Below are 15160 nucleotides of genomic sequence, written 5' to 3'. Positions count from 1 at the left end.
CATGCACACACGGGCCATGAGTCTGGTGCCGTGTTGCAGTGCCCTCCCCTTGCAGTATCTTCTCTTCCATCCTGTATTTTTGTAATGAAATGTGCACGGGAGAGCTCAGATTTGCCTAAGCTTGTTACCACTATGCACTGTCTTCACTATTGCCCGAAGGTTTTTGCTAGGCTTCCCTTATGCACAGTACCAGGAACTTGCTGATTCAAGTATGCCCAGTGTTGGCAAGCTCCAGCTGAATGTTGTAAACAGTACAGTGGGATTACAATCATTGGCACATTGTCTCTTCAACTTCCCTACCCTTTATATGGCCATCTTTGGTTAGGAAACTGATGCCCTCTAGTGAGATTTGACAGCAGTTGCATTTGGTTGCTTTTGTTGCATTCTAATGGTTTATTTGCAAGGCTCCTTCTTCTGCCTTTTTATCTAACTTGTGTTTTAATCTGCTCCTGTGATTACAGTGCAATGGACCATTCCGTCTTCCAGATTAAACTACAATAAGATTGTTAAACCCGACTCGGCAAGCACCAAGCCTAGTGTATGATACCACAATTCACTTATCAATACATATTTATAATATTAATAAGGTTTAAACTGCTAGGTGAATACTTTTGGAAAATTCTATTCCACCTTTAGTTGCAGACATGGAACTGTTGCATGTCACATGTATGTTTAAATACCAGCACAGCTTGCTGGGATCTTCCGTTGTGTGTATAGCTTTTGCTTCTCTCTGTCTCTCTGAGAAGACAAAGAGAGAGACGACGTGTTTCTTTGTCCTGATTTATGATTAATAAATCCGTAATTGTAGTATGCTTCCACAAGCCTCATGCCTATTCTGTGTGCACAGTTCGCTCGGCTGATATAGTGTGCCCTGGCTTTGAAGCCTGGGTCGCTGACTTACGTCGGAGCAGAGGCCGATGGGTCTTCGCAGTGGGATGGCCAAAGGAGACGACCCAGCTGGGGCTAGCCGGCTGGCCTTGCGACCCTCTGCATGCTGACAGATACTACAGTTTCTGGCACTACTTTGCATTCAGGAGAGCTGATATAGCACATTATTCTTAATGATGATGATGATGATGATGATGACTTATATACTGCCCTTCATCATAAGATGTTAGTGCGGTTCACAAGATAAAAAATACAAGGTAAAAGCACAAATTAATAGTTAAAACAAAACAACACAACAAAACAATACAACCCCCCTCTCACAAACACATTTGAAAGGCTGTAGAATATTAATCAGGTCTGTATAGTTATAAATTAACCAGTTTTTACAAAGACAGCCTAAATCTCCAATGTCCTCTCATCTAAAGAAAACTGAACCTGGTAACGCTGCGCCTGGAAATTCTCTGTGCCAGTGGAAGCAGAAAGTACCAACAGATGGTTGTAGCCAGCTAAGTTCTCTGCAGAGTACACCCGTTGTAACTAATGGACCGAAATTAGTCATGCTCATTAATTGAAATTGATCTGCTCTTAGTATGACCAGCAGTGCATACAAACCAGAATCTATAATGCCACCTGGTTTGCTGTTTTGTGGGAAACTACATCAGTAAATCAATTTAAATTAATGTATATGTCAACAGATTTAGTAGGTGTTTTGTGGGATTACTAATGGCTGTATGCTGCTATTATTTCCAGATTGTCCATGCAAGATTCAGACTGTATTGCTGGACTCGACAGTAGAGTTGTGCTACGTTAGATCTGTTTATATGCTGTAAAGCACTTTGCACACCTAGGGCTCAGTTTTGGAGAAGGACAATTAGCAGTACTGTAGTTGATATAATATTTGATGCATCTGTGAGATTTGTGCTATGAATCCTATTATTTGATTCATCAAATTTTATTTATTTATTCACTGCCCAACTAGACAGAGGACTATATGACTCACTGCATTTAGCAGCAGCACCAAACTTGTCTTTCCTGGTTGACGGCTTTTTGCAAACATAATTTCTATTACAGCTGTTCTGCAGATAGTTGCGTAATAATTTTCTGTTTGCATTTGTGTTGTTTATCTGGCCGTTCTCACTTACTAACTTTTTCTGATTTTGAGAATCTGATATCTACACACACACACACACACACACACATACAAACTTGCAGTACAGAAGCCAAGCCACCAAAAATGCTGAATTGATACTAAGTGTGTGGAATAAGGTTTAATGTGATTTTTGGCAAGATCTGTACCTCTGTAGTTGAAAACAGGTGGTGACCTTACAGTTATCACTATCTTATGTGGGTTTTTTTTTTATGATGCTTGAATTGGTTTCAAGTTCCTAGTTCCTTCTTCAACAAAGAGCTCAGTGAATATCCTAAATATTTTATTTGACCCTGCATCACAGAATATGAATTATCATGCATCTCCATCACAGGGAAACTCTGCCTTTTGAAAAAGGTTTTTGCAAAAAGTGTTTTTTGCACAAAGCACAGAAATGCTTTTTTTGCACAAAGCACATAAAACCTCAGTGCACAGTTATGAATAAGGGAACTGTAGCTGTTCACCCCAAAATAAGCATTGGACTACCCCAGTGACACATCCATTTGGTCCTGGTTCATGTACCATTGTAACTTATTGCCTTTTTGAACTATATATTTCATTTTTATACTTAAAGTGAGGTTATGGCAGGCAGCTCCAAATTCTGTGCTGTATTTAGTGATCAAACCGTTCTTTCCTGCCAGCTCTATAGCGTAGCACCTTTGCAAACAAATAGACATTGGAAACTACCTCCCGCACATACTTCCTGTGTTGGGGAATCCCTGCATCGGAAATGAGAATAAAGTGAAGGTGAAGATGTTTCAACTAGTTCAAAACTGGCAAAATTTTGTACTGTAGAGACAGTACTAAGAGTGTGCTCCCAGCACACTATCCAAGCTGTTGAGGTCTCATTTCCTTTCCACCCATATAAAAGACATATGTAGCACCTCTGTCTAGGTTTCCCCTATATTTCCATTTCTAACTAATATGTATGATTAAGATAAATGAGAAAATATTTTGACATGTATCCAAATGTGTTTGTACATAAAGTGCAAGTGCCTCCCCCCCTCTGTCCTATGCCCAGTGGCGTAGCGTGGGTTATCAGCACCCGGGGCAAGGCAAGTAATTTGCGCCCCCTAACCCATGGATTTGTGCCCCCTAACCTGTGGATTTGCGCCCCCTAACCTGTGGATTTCCCTAACTCCCAGATGTTGCGCCCGGTGTGGCCGGCCCCCCTGCACCCCCCACGCTACGCCACTGCCTATGCCATTCCAGAGCCCCCCCCCCGACCCTCAAAAGCAGCTTTTCAGAAGCACAGGAAGGTGGGGGCAGATAGGTGCAGAAAAACCCTATGGCACATTTTAGGACATGGAAGTTAAAACAAAAATCCTTTTGAAAAATAAGGGCTTAAAAAAAGAAGAATGCAGCCATGCACATGTCTATTCAGAAATTTACCTCCAAAGAGACTTACTGCTTTTCAGTTCAAAGTAGCTTACAGGTAAATTTGTATAGGATTGCTGCCTATACAGACTTCTCTTGATGCAGGATTAATTTAGAAAATTATTTCAACTAAAAACTCCCTGTATGTATAGATATAATGCTAATGAAGAATTATTTTAATTAATTTTGAAAGCCATAATAGGAAATTAAGTTGCCTCCCACATTCTTAATGAAGAAATAAAGCAACTAATTTCATTGCTGTTAGAGGAGCAATCTACTCCTTCACATATCAGAAAATTAATGTAACATATTCACTCAGCCAAACAACATTTCTGAATTTCCCCACCGGAACTCTGAACACTTTTATTCCAAGAATAAATTTATGGAAAAAACAGCAGTCAGCATAAAATTTTCTGGCTTCAGCTTCTTAAGACCTCCATACTGATTGATTCTGACCCCAATAAATCTTCATTCTGACATGGGCTCCTTGTATGTGCTATTCTTGCTGTAGCTATTCAAAATAAGAAAGGATGTAAAATCATACGTTCTTGCTTCTTACTACAATATGTGGAAATCATTGTTCCAGGATCCTGCACTGGTAACCTCAAGGCTAGATTACTGTAATGAAGGGGGACTGCCACTCAGTCTGGTTTGGAAGCTCCAGCTGGTACAAAATGCTGCAGCCAGATTGCTGATGGGAGCTTCTGGTTGAGAACATGTGACACCACTGAGCTGCACTGGCTGCCTATCTGATACTAAGCCAGGTTCAAGATTCTTGTTTCAATTTACAAAGCCCTGAACCACTTGGGTCCAGAGATTGCCTGAAGCCTTATATTCCAGCTTGATCACTGTGATTATCTGCAAGAGCATCTTTGGTCATTCCCTGAGCTGGTGAGGCTTGTTTGACAACAAGAAGAAATCAAGCCTATATTGTCCTTGGCCTGTCCTGTGGAACATCCTGCCACTATTCAGCATTTGCATCCTGCCACTATTCAGCATTTGCCTTCTGTGCCCAAAAACTTTTCTGTTCCACCAAGCCTATGCAAGCTATAAGAGTTAACCCCCCCCCAACTATTTATGGTTGTTTATAACTTCTTTATGCTTTTTTTTTTAAGGGAAGGGGTTTTTTCAATGTTTAATGCTTTATTATGTTTTTGTATATGTTGGAAACTTCCCAGAATGGCTGTGGCAACCCAGTCATCATCATCATCATCATAATAATAATAATAATAATAATAATAATGGAATAGGACATTTCTATTTTCATGGGAGAAATGTTGGAGGGTATAAGACAGGTGTAGGAGACAGCTAGTGCTCAGTAGGTGCAGGAACAACTACAGCTGGAATCAAATAGGCACATTTTGCATATTTATAAAAAGTGGAAAATGGAATAAAAGTCATATGAGAAAAATTAGTAGCGTCACTTAATAGGAGCAGTGCTTGTGGCTGCTAGTTTTCTCAGGGCCCAGGGTTGTTGGGTCATGAGGTTCATTGTGACACTTCCCTCTGCTGGCTCATCGGTCACCAGAGCTCTAGAAGGCTTGGGAATCTCCTATGCTTGGATCATTTTATGCTTGTGAGAGTAGCAGGAAGACATGTAAGCAGGATTTCTTTCAGCATCTAAATTCTTTGATGATAGAGAATTCATCTTGAGCATAGAGGCGTTAGAGAGCACTAACAGTGAGCCCCATTTCTCTTTCTTTTCTAGGCTTTCCAGACTCAGAAAAGTGTTTTCCTGATTGGGAAGAAAGAATAGAATTTCCCCTCTCCCAGAGACCTCCCCCTCACCCTCAGCATCCCCCTTTGGACCCCTCTTTGAGAGGACACAAAAGGTAAAACCCTTCAGCATATAGATGTTGATTTCAGAATAATATTAGTCCTTAAGGTCTCTGAACTGTCTGAGGCCTATTTGGAGGTTCAGAAAAATAAACATATCCCATGTGGCTCTTTGTTTCTCCTGTAGGCTCTGCATACCTCCTCCCTTCCTCATGTGGAGAAAGATGGCGGAAGAGCTCGTTCATTGGAGGAGCTCAAGAAAAGCCCAAGACAACATAAAGGTAATGTCTATTTCCAAGAATGTTTTCAGTGTATATAAGAAAGTCTCTTTCACTGCCAGCCTTCTCTTCTTTTCCTTTCAGAAGATCTAATCGTAGAAGACCTTGAAGAAGAGCAGCAAAAGACTGAGCAGTGGCTCTTACTCCTAGGTAAGTGCAGTTAGGATTTCACTCTTGGTAAATCAGTTTTCAGCCAGTGGTCATTCATTCTACCCCAGACTTATTTACTTCCCCCCTCTGTGCTATTTTAGCCTTATGGTTATAAACTGGCCATTCATAAATATGGATTGTATGAATCTAAAAAAATGTATGAATGTGCAAAAGGTCTGAGGTCAAATATACATCCCTAAGGTTACTAAGAAAGGTCTCTCTGTAACTGAGGCCTATTTTAAGGTTCAGAAAAATAAAAATATCCCATATGGCTCTTTGTGTCGCTGTAGGCTCTGCAGACCTCCTGCCATCCTGATCTGGAGGAAGATGGCAGGAGGAAGAAACGCCCAGGACAATATGAAGGTAATGTCTATTTCCAAGGATATGTTCAGGGTATATAAGAAAGTCCCTAAAACAGTTATAATTCCTAGCCTTCTCTTCTTTCTGTGGGGCGCAAGGGAGCACATTGGCCCAACTGCAGCATGCTCTGGGATACAGCACTCATGGTAAGGCAGCCTTCTGAGAAACAGCTTTTCGGTGAGCTGTGCATGATGTTGTGAACTTCACCTTACAGCGTGGACTGTCAAGGCAGTGGAAGGTATATGCCAGGCCATTACTGACCACTGTCTCTCTTTAGCCACACAGGAGCACTTCTTCCTCCAGGGACGAGGGAAGAAGCGCCGCCACCCCCAGGGGGGGCCAAGGGGTGGAGAGAGCCAAGCCCGAGTCCCTATGCTTTTGTTTTTAACTTGTAATGTTGTTGTTTGGTTTTAGGTTTTTATATTGTAAACTGCTGTGATATATCTTTATGACACAGTGGTATAAAAAGGGGGGGGGAGCAAAGGAAAAAATATATATCATGAACCTTAAAGGACAACATTGAGGTATTTGCCTTGGAGTATGTTGTTCTGCCCTAATTTGGGGTATGTGTGTCAAGATTGCCTGACCTCCAAGCCCAGGAAGTGAGGACTCTTGCTTAGCCTAAGTCAGTAGAAAAATGTAGCCAGAGCCTTTCAACTGGACTCTGTAAAAGTAGTACACTGGTACCTTGGGTTACATACGCTTCAGGTTACATACACTTCAGGTTAAAGACTCCGCTAACCTAGAAATATTACCTCGGGTTAAGAACTTTGCTTCAGGATGAGAACAGAAATCGTGTAGCGGCGGCACAGCGGCAGCAGGAGGCCCCATTAGCTAAAGTGGTGCTTCAGGTTAAGAACAGTCTCAGGTGAAGAACAGGCCTCCAGAACGAATTAAGTTCTTAACCCGAGGTACCACTGTATGCTGACACCACTCTTGTTGTCTTCCAGTCTAGGTCAGGAGACACTGCCGATTCAGATAGGCAAGAGCGAAAAGTCCTCTCTGCCCTCTGAGCCACAGACAAATTACACTGTACAGTAGCCATTAACCAAGAAGTCCCAAACACCAGAAGTGGGGACCCAAGCTTTCTAGAATAAAACAGACACAAAATGAATGAGGCAGTGAATATTGACAGTGAATAATAAAATAAAAACCCATGAAAAGTACAAAAAATTCTGTTGGAAAACAGAAATGGTAAAAAAAAAATACAAGTCAGAATAAAACAGCAAAACTTAGTCTAATATAAACCTACAAGGTACATGAACCTACAGCATAGGAACACCTGTGCTCAAGAATCAGGAAAAGGTGTGAAGCACAGGAAAATGGCGTAAGTCAAAATTATATAAAACTGGCCTAACAACCAAACCCGGACTTCCTAGCCAATCAGAAGCTCAGCTAGATAGAACCTTCCAGGATTTGGGAGTACACATTCTCACAGGTTCATAGTTGCTAGTAATTAAGCAGGCGGCCATACTGACCTTGAGCTACTAGCCACAAGGAGATAGCACAGGTGCGCTCAGCCCATGATCTCATCCTCATTAGTGAGAGCCGAATTTCTTAACAGAAATCTATTCCTCTGATGCTCACGGCTGGAATAAATCAAACTTTAGTTGTGATGTGGCCTAAGCAAAAGACAGGCTTTTCTTCATGGGGCAGGGGGATATTTTTTTTTTAACCTTCTAACTATTGGATTCATGTGTTTATAATAATACACCCAGAGCCTGGAGTAATTCTAAACAGTTAAAATTATATTCCTTACATCAGTACAGAACTATGTGGACCCTTCTGATAATTGAATTATACACCTGAGACAGAGTATCCGCCCTGAAACCTCTGGCTATAGGACGGAATATAAATTCAATTAATAATAATAATAATAATGCAGTATGTTTCAGATAGCTTCTATGAAACACAATGGGTTTCACTTTAAATCCCTCTGGAGACTGCAAACTTTACCCACACATGCAGGCAAAAAGTGATTCAGCCTGATGCCATTATAAGGCAAAGGAGTACAGCCGAGCTGACCAGGAGCTTGTAATTCCAATTTTGGCCTCCAGAAGGTGAAATAGATTCAGGAGACATTTACCCACATTTAGCTGGCTTGGGGTGGGGTCAGGCCTGAGACTGCGCCACCTTGCGGAAGGCTTGAGACCAGCAACTCAAGAGTTTTAGTTCTCTCCTCAGTGTACATTGTGAGGAGAATGCAGGAAGTGTCTTAAGAGTATGTACAATATTTGCTTCTTTATCCTGCCGCTTTCTGCTTTGACTTAAGCGTGGCTTCTCTTTCCTTTGTGTTGGGGTAGGTTACGGAAGTCTACTTTGAGCATACTCTGTTTAATCTAGGCGCTTTGTTGGGAGAAGGGGGGAGGGGTGTCGTGCCTCTGTTAGGTCTTCTTTCCCTCACAGCCTTCTTGACAAATAGCACTTCGCCTCAGCAAAACCCCATTGGTACCGAGTACTGTAAATTGGGTCTAGGCAACGCCCCCTTCTTCCTCCGCTTAACAGAGATGTAAGGCAGAGCTTCCAATGTCAGAATTTTCCTTATCCCTCCGTCTAACTTTGCCAACCTGGCGCCCTCCATCTGCTTTGGACTACAACTACTATCAGCCCCGACCAGCATGCTGCTCTCTTATTTTTCTCTCGTCCTACCACCGCTGTCTCTGGGGAGTGATTGTTTCAGACTTTTAAGTATAAGTTTGACAGATTTACTAGCCTCAGAGGAAACCCTTGTGGCAATATGCAAACTTACTATTTGAGGGAAATCTTTAGTAGCTTGCTCTGAGTAGCTCTTTAAAACGAGGCAAAACACATCCATAATACAATACTGTTTGTCCCTCAGGGCTTTAGGGCCTACACCTTTCTAGTTTTTAGTCCTTTAGTGGGAAGATTACATTTTGTGAATTTTCTTATTCCCCGCCCCCCATGGCATTCCATGCTGTTTAATTTAGGTCATAACCATTTCTGAGTTCTGTTAATAAATGTAAAACAGAAGAGTTGTGCAGTTCATAACAATGGCCACTGGATGACAGCATAATATTTAAGACAAGCCAGTGCTATACAGTATTCTCCTGTAGAGAACTGTAATGTGATCACATTTTGTCAAAAATGCCTCCTATTGCTGAGGAAGAGAATATAAGTAAGAGAAAGCAAGAATTGCTTCTCCAAACTTGTTTTTAATATCTTCCTTGATTCCCAGGAGAAGACTCCTGGGGAAAATGCTCTCTGAATGATATTAGCAAGAAATCTGCATTCTAGTAATCTCTAGAACTTTGTAAAACTAGAAATCATCTTCCTAGAATTATGCAGTTGCTTTGCTAGTGACCTCAAATAATGGAGGAAGCTGATACAGTATTGTAAAATGGGTTGAAGAACAGAAATGGTATTCTATGTATGTCCAAGATATTTCAAATACATAAAAAGTGTAATTGTAACAAACCCATGTTTGAAAACATGTGCATAATCTGATACAATTGTTAGAGAACCAGGTTTGGCTGACTAGATTGGAAGCCTGGTTTTCTCTGTGTAATGTATAAAATAACCCTTATAACTGATAACCAATTGAGAAAAAGTATTTGCTTTTATTTTATTTCACAATATTTATATGCCACTTACTAGTACAAAAGACCTCTAAAAGGTTTACAAGACAATATGAAGTGTTAATTTTAAATAGCAATAAAGTATTAAAATCAATTTTCATAAACATTTTAAGAGATAAAATCATTAGTGTTAAACTGTAAAAAAAAAAAAGGCAAACAGAAAAGAAAAAAGTTAGGTAGAAATATAATGGACATAATCCAATGGTGAAAAATGCTAGTTGAAATCTGCTACTGAGAACTGAGCCAACAGCAGCAGGTGATTCAGGAGAATCTGGCAACTGCCATTGTAAATGATGTTATCTGGTGCCTTGTATTTTCAGTAGAAGAGGAATTGATGATCTGTGACACAGGTTTGTTTATTTTAATTTTAAAAACTGATTAACATGTTCTCCTAAAAAAGCACTTGAGCAGAGTGCAGAGACATGTGACTCTTTGGCTAAAAGCCAGGAAAGCAGCAGCAATGGATAGCTTCAAGCTCCTCTTTAAGACTCATGAAGGATGGCACATATTGTAAACAAAAATGCCATAAATATGGCTCTCCTAAAGCCGAATCCAAGGAAGGATCCCATGGCAAACCGCACAGATAGATAGAGGGAGATTTCCCCTCCCTCTCCTTCTTGGAAACTTGACAAATATACTTCTTTTCTGTGGAAGGAATAGGCAACATAGCTCTGCCTAGTGCTTGCTGTTTTATTACAAAGCAAGCCTGAGCTTAAGGGACTGTATCTATAAAAAAATTAAATGAAATAGCAGTTTATTGTGGTAAAAGACACCCACATAAATTCAAAATTAAAGCTTTAGTGTCCATAATACAAAGAAAATACAAACACATTTCTTAAAAATTTAACAGAAATTGGAGCTATTCAAAGAGAAGTTGATTATGATATAATATGAACAGAACAATTTCCCAATTACTCTTTTAGATGCATTGCACTGCAGCACCCTTCTGGAACCGTTGTGATTCAGAGAGTTAACAACCAAAGTCGACAGGAAAAGTTGTGATGAAAACAATGATTGGTTCCTGAGTTTGGCCAATCCCTAAATTGCAATCCAGTGTTTGCCTAGAAATCAACATTAAATGTCATTAATGTAAATTGGTTCACATTCTTCCATCTCGAACATTTTCCTTGTTGACCCTTCTAGTCTTGGCTGGACGGAAGTTCCGTGCTTTTCAGTCTGAAAGCACAGATCGTTGTTCAGTGATCAGAAGGGAGGGAAAGGGTGTGTGTCTGATGTCCATTTCCTCCTTTATATGCCAATTAGGAGCTTAAGCCACTTGCAGTAAAATTCTATACATGTCTGTTGAGAAGTAAGAACCATTACTTTAATGGGGGTTACTCCCAGATAAGTGAATATAGGGTTGCAACCTTAATTTGTTAGAAAAAGAACGTGGTGCAGGAGTGCTGGATGCCCTCAGCCTGCATAGTATCCTATGCTTAGGGGGGGAATTAATTAATGGAACCTGGTTTCTATTTGTGGATTTCATTTGATTAGGATTCTAAACTTAAACGTTTTTTTCACTATTCTACCATAAAGTATGAAATATCAAACTCTTTCTTTCTCACAGTGTCAGTGCAAAAGTGCTGAATTTTGTTCTCAAATTCCAGGTAAGTACTTGCTACATTTCAATATAATAATAATAATAATAATAATAATAATAATTTATTTATACCCCGCCCATCTGGCTGGGCCTCCCCAGCCACTCTGGGCGGCTTCCATAGAAACCAAAAATACAGTAAAATATCACACGTTAAAAACTTCCCTGAACAGGGCTGCCTTAAGATGTCTTCTGAATGTCAGGTAGTTATTTATCGCTTTGACATCTGATGGGAGGGCGTTCCACAGGGCGGGCGCCACTACCGAGAAGGCCCTCTGCCTGGTTCCCTGTAGCTTTGCTTCTCGCAATGAGGGAACCGCCAGAAGGCCCTCGGCACTGGACCTCAGCGTCCGGGCAGAACGATGGGGGTGGAGATGCTCCTTCAGGTAGACTGGACCGAGGCCATTTAGGGCTTTAAAGGTCAGCACCAACACTTTGAATTGTGCTCGGAAACGTACTGGGTTATAGTCTGAAATTTCTGTTGGTTGTTTATAATCTGGGTAACCTGGAGGCCAAACTAGCATAGAAAACATGTAAAAAGGATGAATGTGGATATAACACTTTCATTTGTTTAACGTAAGCAATTAGGACTGCAATGCATGGGCATAATCAGGATTTTTGTTGGGAGGGGGTGTCAGGGCTTTTGTGTGTGGGGAGGGCTTTGTTGGGGGGGCAGAACCTCAGTTTGCTTATTCTTTGCTTTTTATTGATTTTTATTTATTGGAGGGGGGCAGCTGCCCCCCCTGCCCATGCCCATGCTGTGATGTGAAATTACACTATTCCCTCTTGGAGTGTGAGTTATGGTAAACTGTTAGGCAGTCAGCAATGTTAATTACTTTTAAACTAACTAGGGTTTCCGCTTAATCCAGTATCTGAAATTATGGTTGGAAACTGGTTTCAGATCTTGAGTTCAATAGGCGCTTTGATTAGCTCTAATCATGGGTAATGTTGTTGCAGTTATTGCAGCTAATGGTAGTTAAATCTGGCAGAAGGAATTTCTGCTTCAGAAGGGCTTGCTCCACATTGCTTAAGCATAGTTTCATCTGCACCACTCAGACTATCCATCTATATTCAAATATACAAAATGCAGAATACTAAAGCAAAGTAGATTAATAACTAGATTAGTAATATGAAATTTCAAATAAATTTACAGTATTTGACTGCCTATTACTGTCTGGAATCCACGGAATAGCTTCCTATGATTGAAATCCATATATCCCATATCTAGTACAGCTGAACAAATTCCAGATATTTGCTTTTGTTAATATGGTTAATTTGGTGATAATTGTTTCACTAATTGTTTGTAAGGAAAGTCACTATATTACACAGTATAATTCTTGGGTATGCTTATAATGTGCAATGTGTTTTTGATGCCATATTCTAAGAGCTGAACCTCCTCACTGTTTTTCCATGAACACTTTTGCAAGGGCCAAAAAACCTCCCTTTTTGATTTGCATGCCTTGTGAAAATGTTAATATTGATGTAAATTGCCCTTGTGTGTCCTCAGTGGTGTCATTATGCAGTTTTATCTAATTAGTTTTGTTTCATTGTGACATCACCATGGTCAGGATCATCACATCACTCTAATCCAGGAAAGAGGAAGCAGGCTAGGAAAAAAATATACCGGTACCAAAGAAGTAGCAACCTAGTGAAACAGTACTGGTGACTGAACAGTTTGAAAAAAGCTAAATATGGGTGATATCTAAAGTATTTTAGAAGAGAAATGTATACCCCACAAAATTACTACTTTTAATCCAAAACCTGAAAGTAGATCTCATACAGTACAGCCATTATTGTTTGTGACCGTTTCCCAGTACAGTACCTCAGTTCATTTCAGTATTGCCAAAGTATGACTAAATGCAGTCCCTTCTTGAACGTAGTCCTCTTTACAAAAAAAAGGGAAGCTTTAAAAATATACATTTGACCTTGATGTGGATTAAAAACTTCTACATTACCTTAAAACCACTTTCTTTACAGCTACATGATGGAATTGGTGCCCAAAAATGTTCCTAATCCAATACATAATCTCCTTTATTATCTCATCACAGCCTTTTATGTAGCTGGTTTTTCATGTAGCTGGACATATTCATGGGGACAAGGCTATCAATGACCACTAGTCATGATGACTGCATATTACCTCAACTGTCAGAGTTAGTATGCTTCAGAATACCAGTTCCTGGGAATTGCAGGTGGCCTGTTGTCTAGCTTGCAAGCTTCCAATAGACATCTGGTTTTGGCCACTATGAGAACATGATGCTGGACTAGATTGGACATTGGCTTGATCCAGCTTGTTTGCGTTGCATTCCTATGTCCCTATGATTCTGTCAGTGGTATCTGACATATCCAAGTAGTTAATTCTTGGATTGGCATTGTACTGGCTCCAGATGATCAGTAAGGCATGATTGTCTTGCATTCAGAGAAAGGGGAAAGGATTCTGTAAATGTTGGGCCATCCCTGAAGTACAGAACCACAAATATTTCAGAGAAGATTCTCTCTAAAAAAATTACTTCAAAATTTTGAAGTTTCAAATAGTTTGATTTCTAATGCCAGCATGACTGTGCCACCAGGACTATGATATTGATACTGTTTACCTGTTGATCTCAAGATATGAGATCTGTTTCTATTATTCTCCTGAACTGCCACCTCTGCCATATCTGCTCCAGAGGGTTAGGGTACCCTTTGGAATGGGTGGCATAAGGGACTGCAAAACCAGAGGAAATAAATGAAAATACCCTATTCCTCCACTAGATCAGTCAGCAACCCTGTGATTGGCTGTGTTGTTTTCAGTTAACGTTTTCACCATCAGCCACACATCAATGCAGGTATAGCTTGAGTTATTCTCTTATTTGGCAGCCCTCTTATTTGACTAGAACAGAGCTATCCTAAAATTAGCAATGGTATTATGTGGGTAGCATTTGAAAATATTTTAGGATGAATGGCATTAATTTTCAATATATTCTTTAGTATTTAATAAAGATCTCTTAGATAAAATGAAATTGCAGCATGAGACATACAGGCAGCAACCATTTTAGGCGTGTCTGATATGTATATGACTGCACACATGTGCATCACGCTGAACCTGGAAGTGACCTGAAAATGGCACAAGAACATTACAAAAAGGGGTGGAACGGGGTGTCTGCAGGCTTTTTCAATGGTGTTTCAAATATACATGATTTCATTAAAACGCGTGGTGCCTTGGAGCGTAACCCCCACATAAACTGGGTTTGCTTCACTTATGTGCCTGGGTACAACTACCTACATTTTATCTTCCCAATAGTTTCTTGTGTCTGTACTGATCCTGAAATTATGTTTAAGCAATCTGGACTAGCAGACTTGAAGTGAGAAAGAATTCTAAATGAATAGGGTTTGATTTCCTTTTCAAAAATAGTTTCTAGTATATACTAAAGGTAAAGGTACCCCTGCCCGTACGGGCCAGTCTTGACAGACTCTGGGGTTGTGCGCCCATCTCACTTAAGAGGCCAGGGGCCAGCGCTGTCCGGAGACACTTCCGGGTCACGTGGCCAGCGTGACATTGCTGCTCTGGCGAGCCAGAGCCGCACACGGAAACGCCGTTTACCTTCCCGCTGGTAAGCGGTCCCTATTTATCTACTTGCACCCGGAGGTGCTTTCGAACTGCTAGGTTGGCAGGCGCTGGGACCAAGCAGCGGGAGCGCACCCCGCCGCAGGGATTCGAACCGCCGACCTTTCGATCGGCAAGCCCTAGGCGCTGAGGCTTTAACCCACAGCGCCACCTGCGTCCCTTTCTAGTATATACTAGCAATATATAAATATGCTCTGGCATTTTAAATGAGGAAGAACTAGGTACTGGTGCATCTGTTCTAGATAGAGAATGCAGAAGTGTGTTTTGTCACACAGCATAATAATGAAATAATATTTGTATGTCTGGGCCAAATTATGCTCAGAATGCAGGATGTGAGCTTTTGAATTGCAACTCTCCAGGCTTGTTGTTCAGCGAAAAGTTATGAACAGA

The 15160-nt window shown here is 40.7% G+C and overlaps 1 protein-coding gene across 15 annotated transcripts in view; it reads left to right on the top strand.

Annotated features, from left to right (window-relative positions):
- Positions 1-4531: 4531 nt before the first annotated feature.
- The window catches only part of CCDC73 (coiled-coil domain containing 73), a 60138-nt gene continuing 49509 nt past the window's right edge, over positions 4532-15160 (top strand). For 3 of the 15 annotated variants that reach the window (XM_079952924.1, XM_079952925.1, XM_079952915.1), the window contains exons 1-3: positions 4532-5009; positions 5121-5244; positions 11140-11179. In XM_079952924.1, the coding sequence (XP_079809050.1) occupies positions 4967-5009; positions 5121-5244; positions 11140-11179 (207 nt within the window). In that variant the 5' untranslated portion in view covers positions 4532-4966. Of the gene's footprint in view, positions 5010-5120; positions 5245-5609; positions 5980-6509; positions 6540-7230; positions 7487-8210; positions 8276-8348; positions 8662-9331; positions 9365-9895; positions 9923-11139; positions 11180-15160 lie in introns of those variants that run through there. The other 12 variants (XM_079952918.1, XM_079952927.1, XM_079952926.1 and 9 more) reach the window with 9 other exon arrangements.

This window comes from Podarcis cretensis, assembly GCF_951804945.1.
Source record: "Podarcis cretensis genome assembly, chromosome: 1".
In the NCBI taxonomy this organism is placed as follows: Eukaryota; Metazoa; Chordata; class Lepidosauria; order Squamata; family Lacertidae; genus Podarcis; species Podarcis cretensis.
Note: the sequence above shows the minus strand (reverse complement) of the source record. Positions and strands in the feature narration are given on the sequence as shown.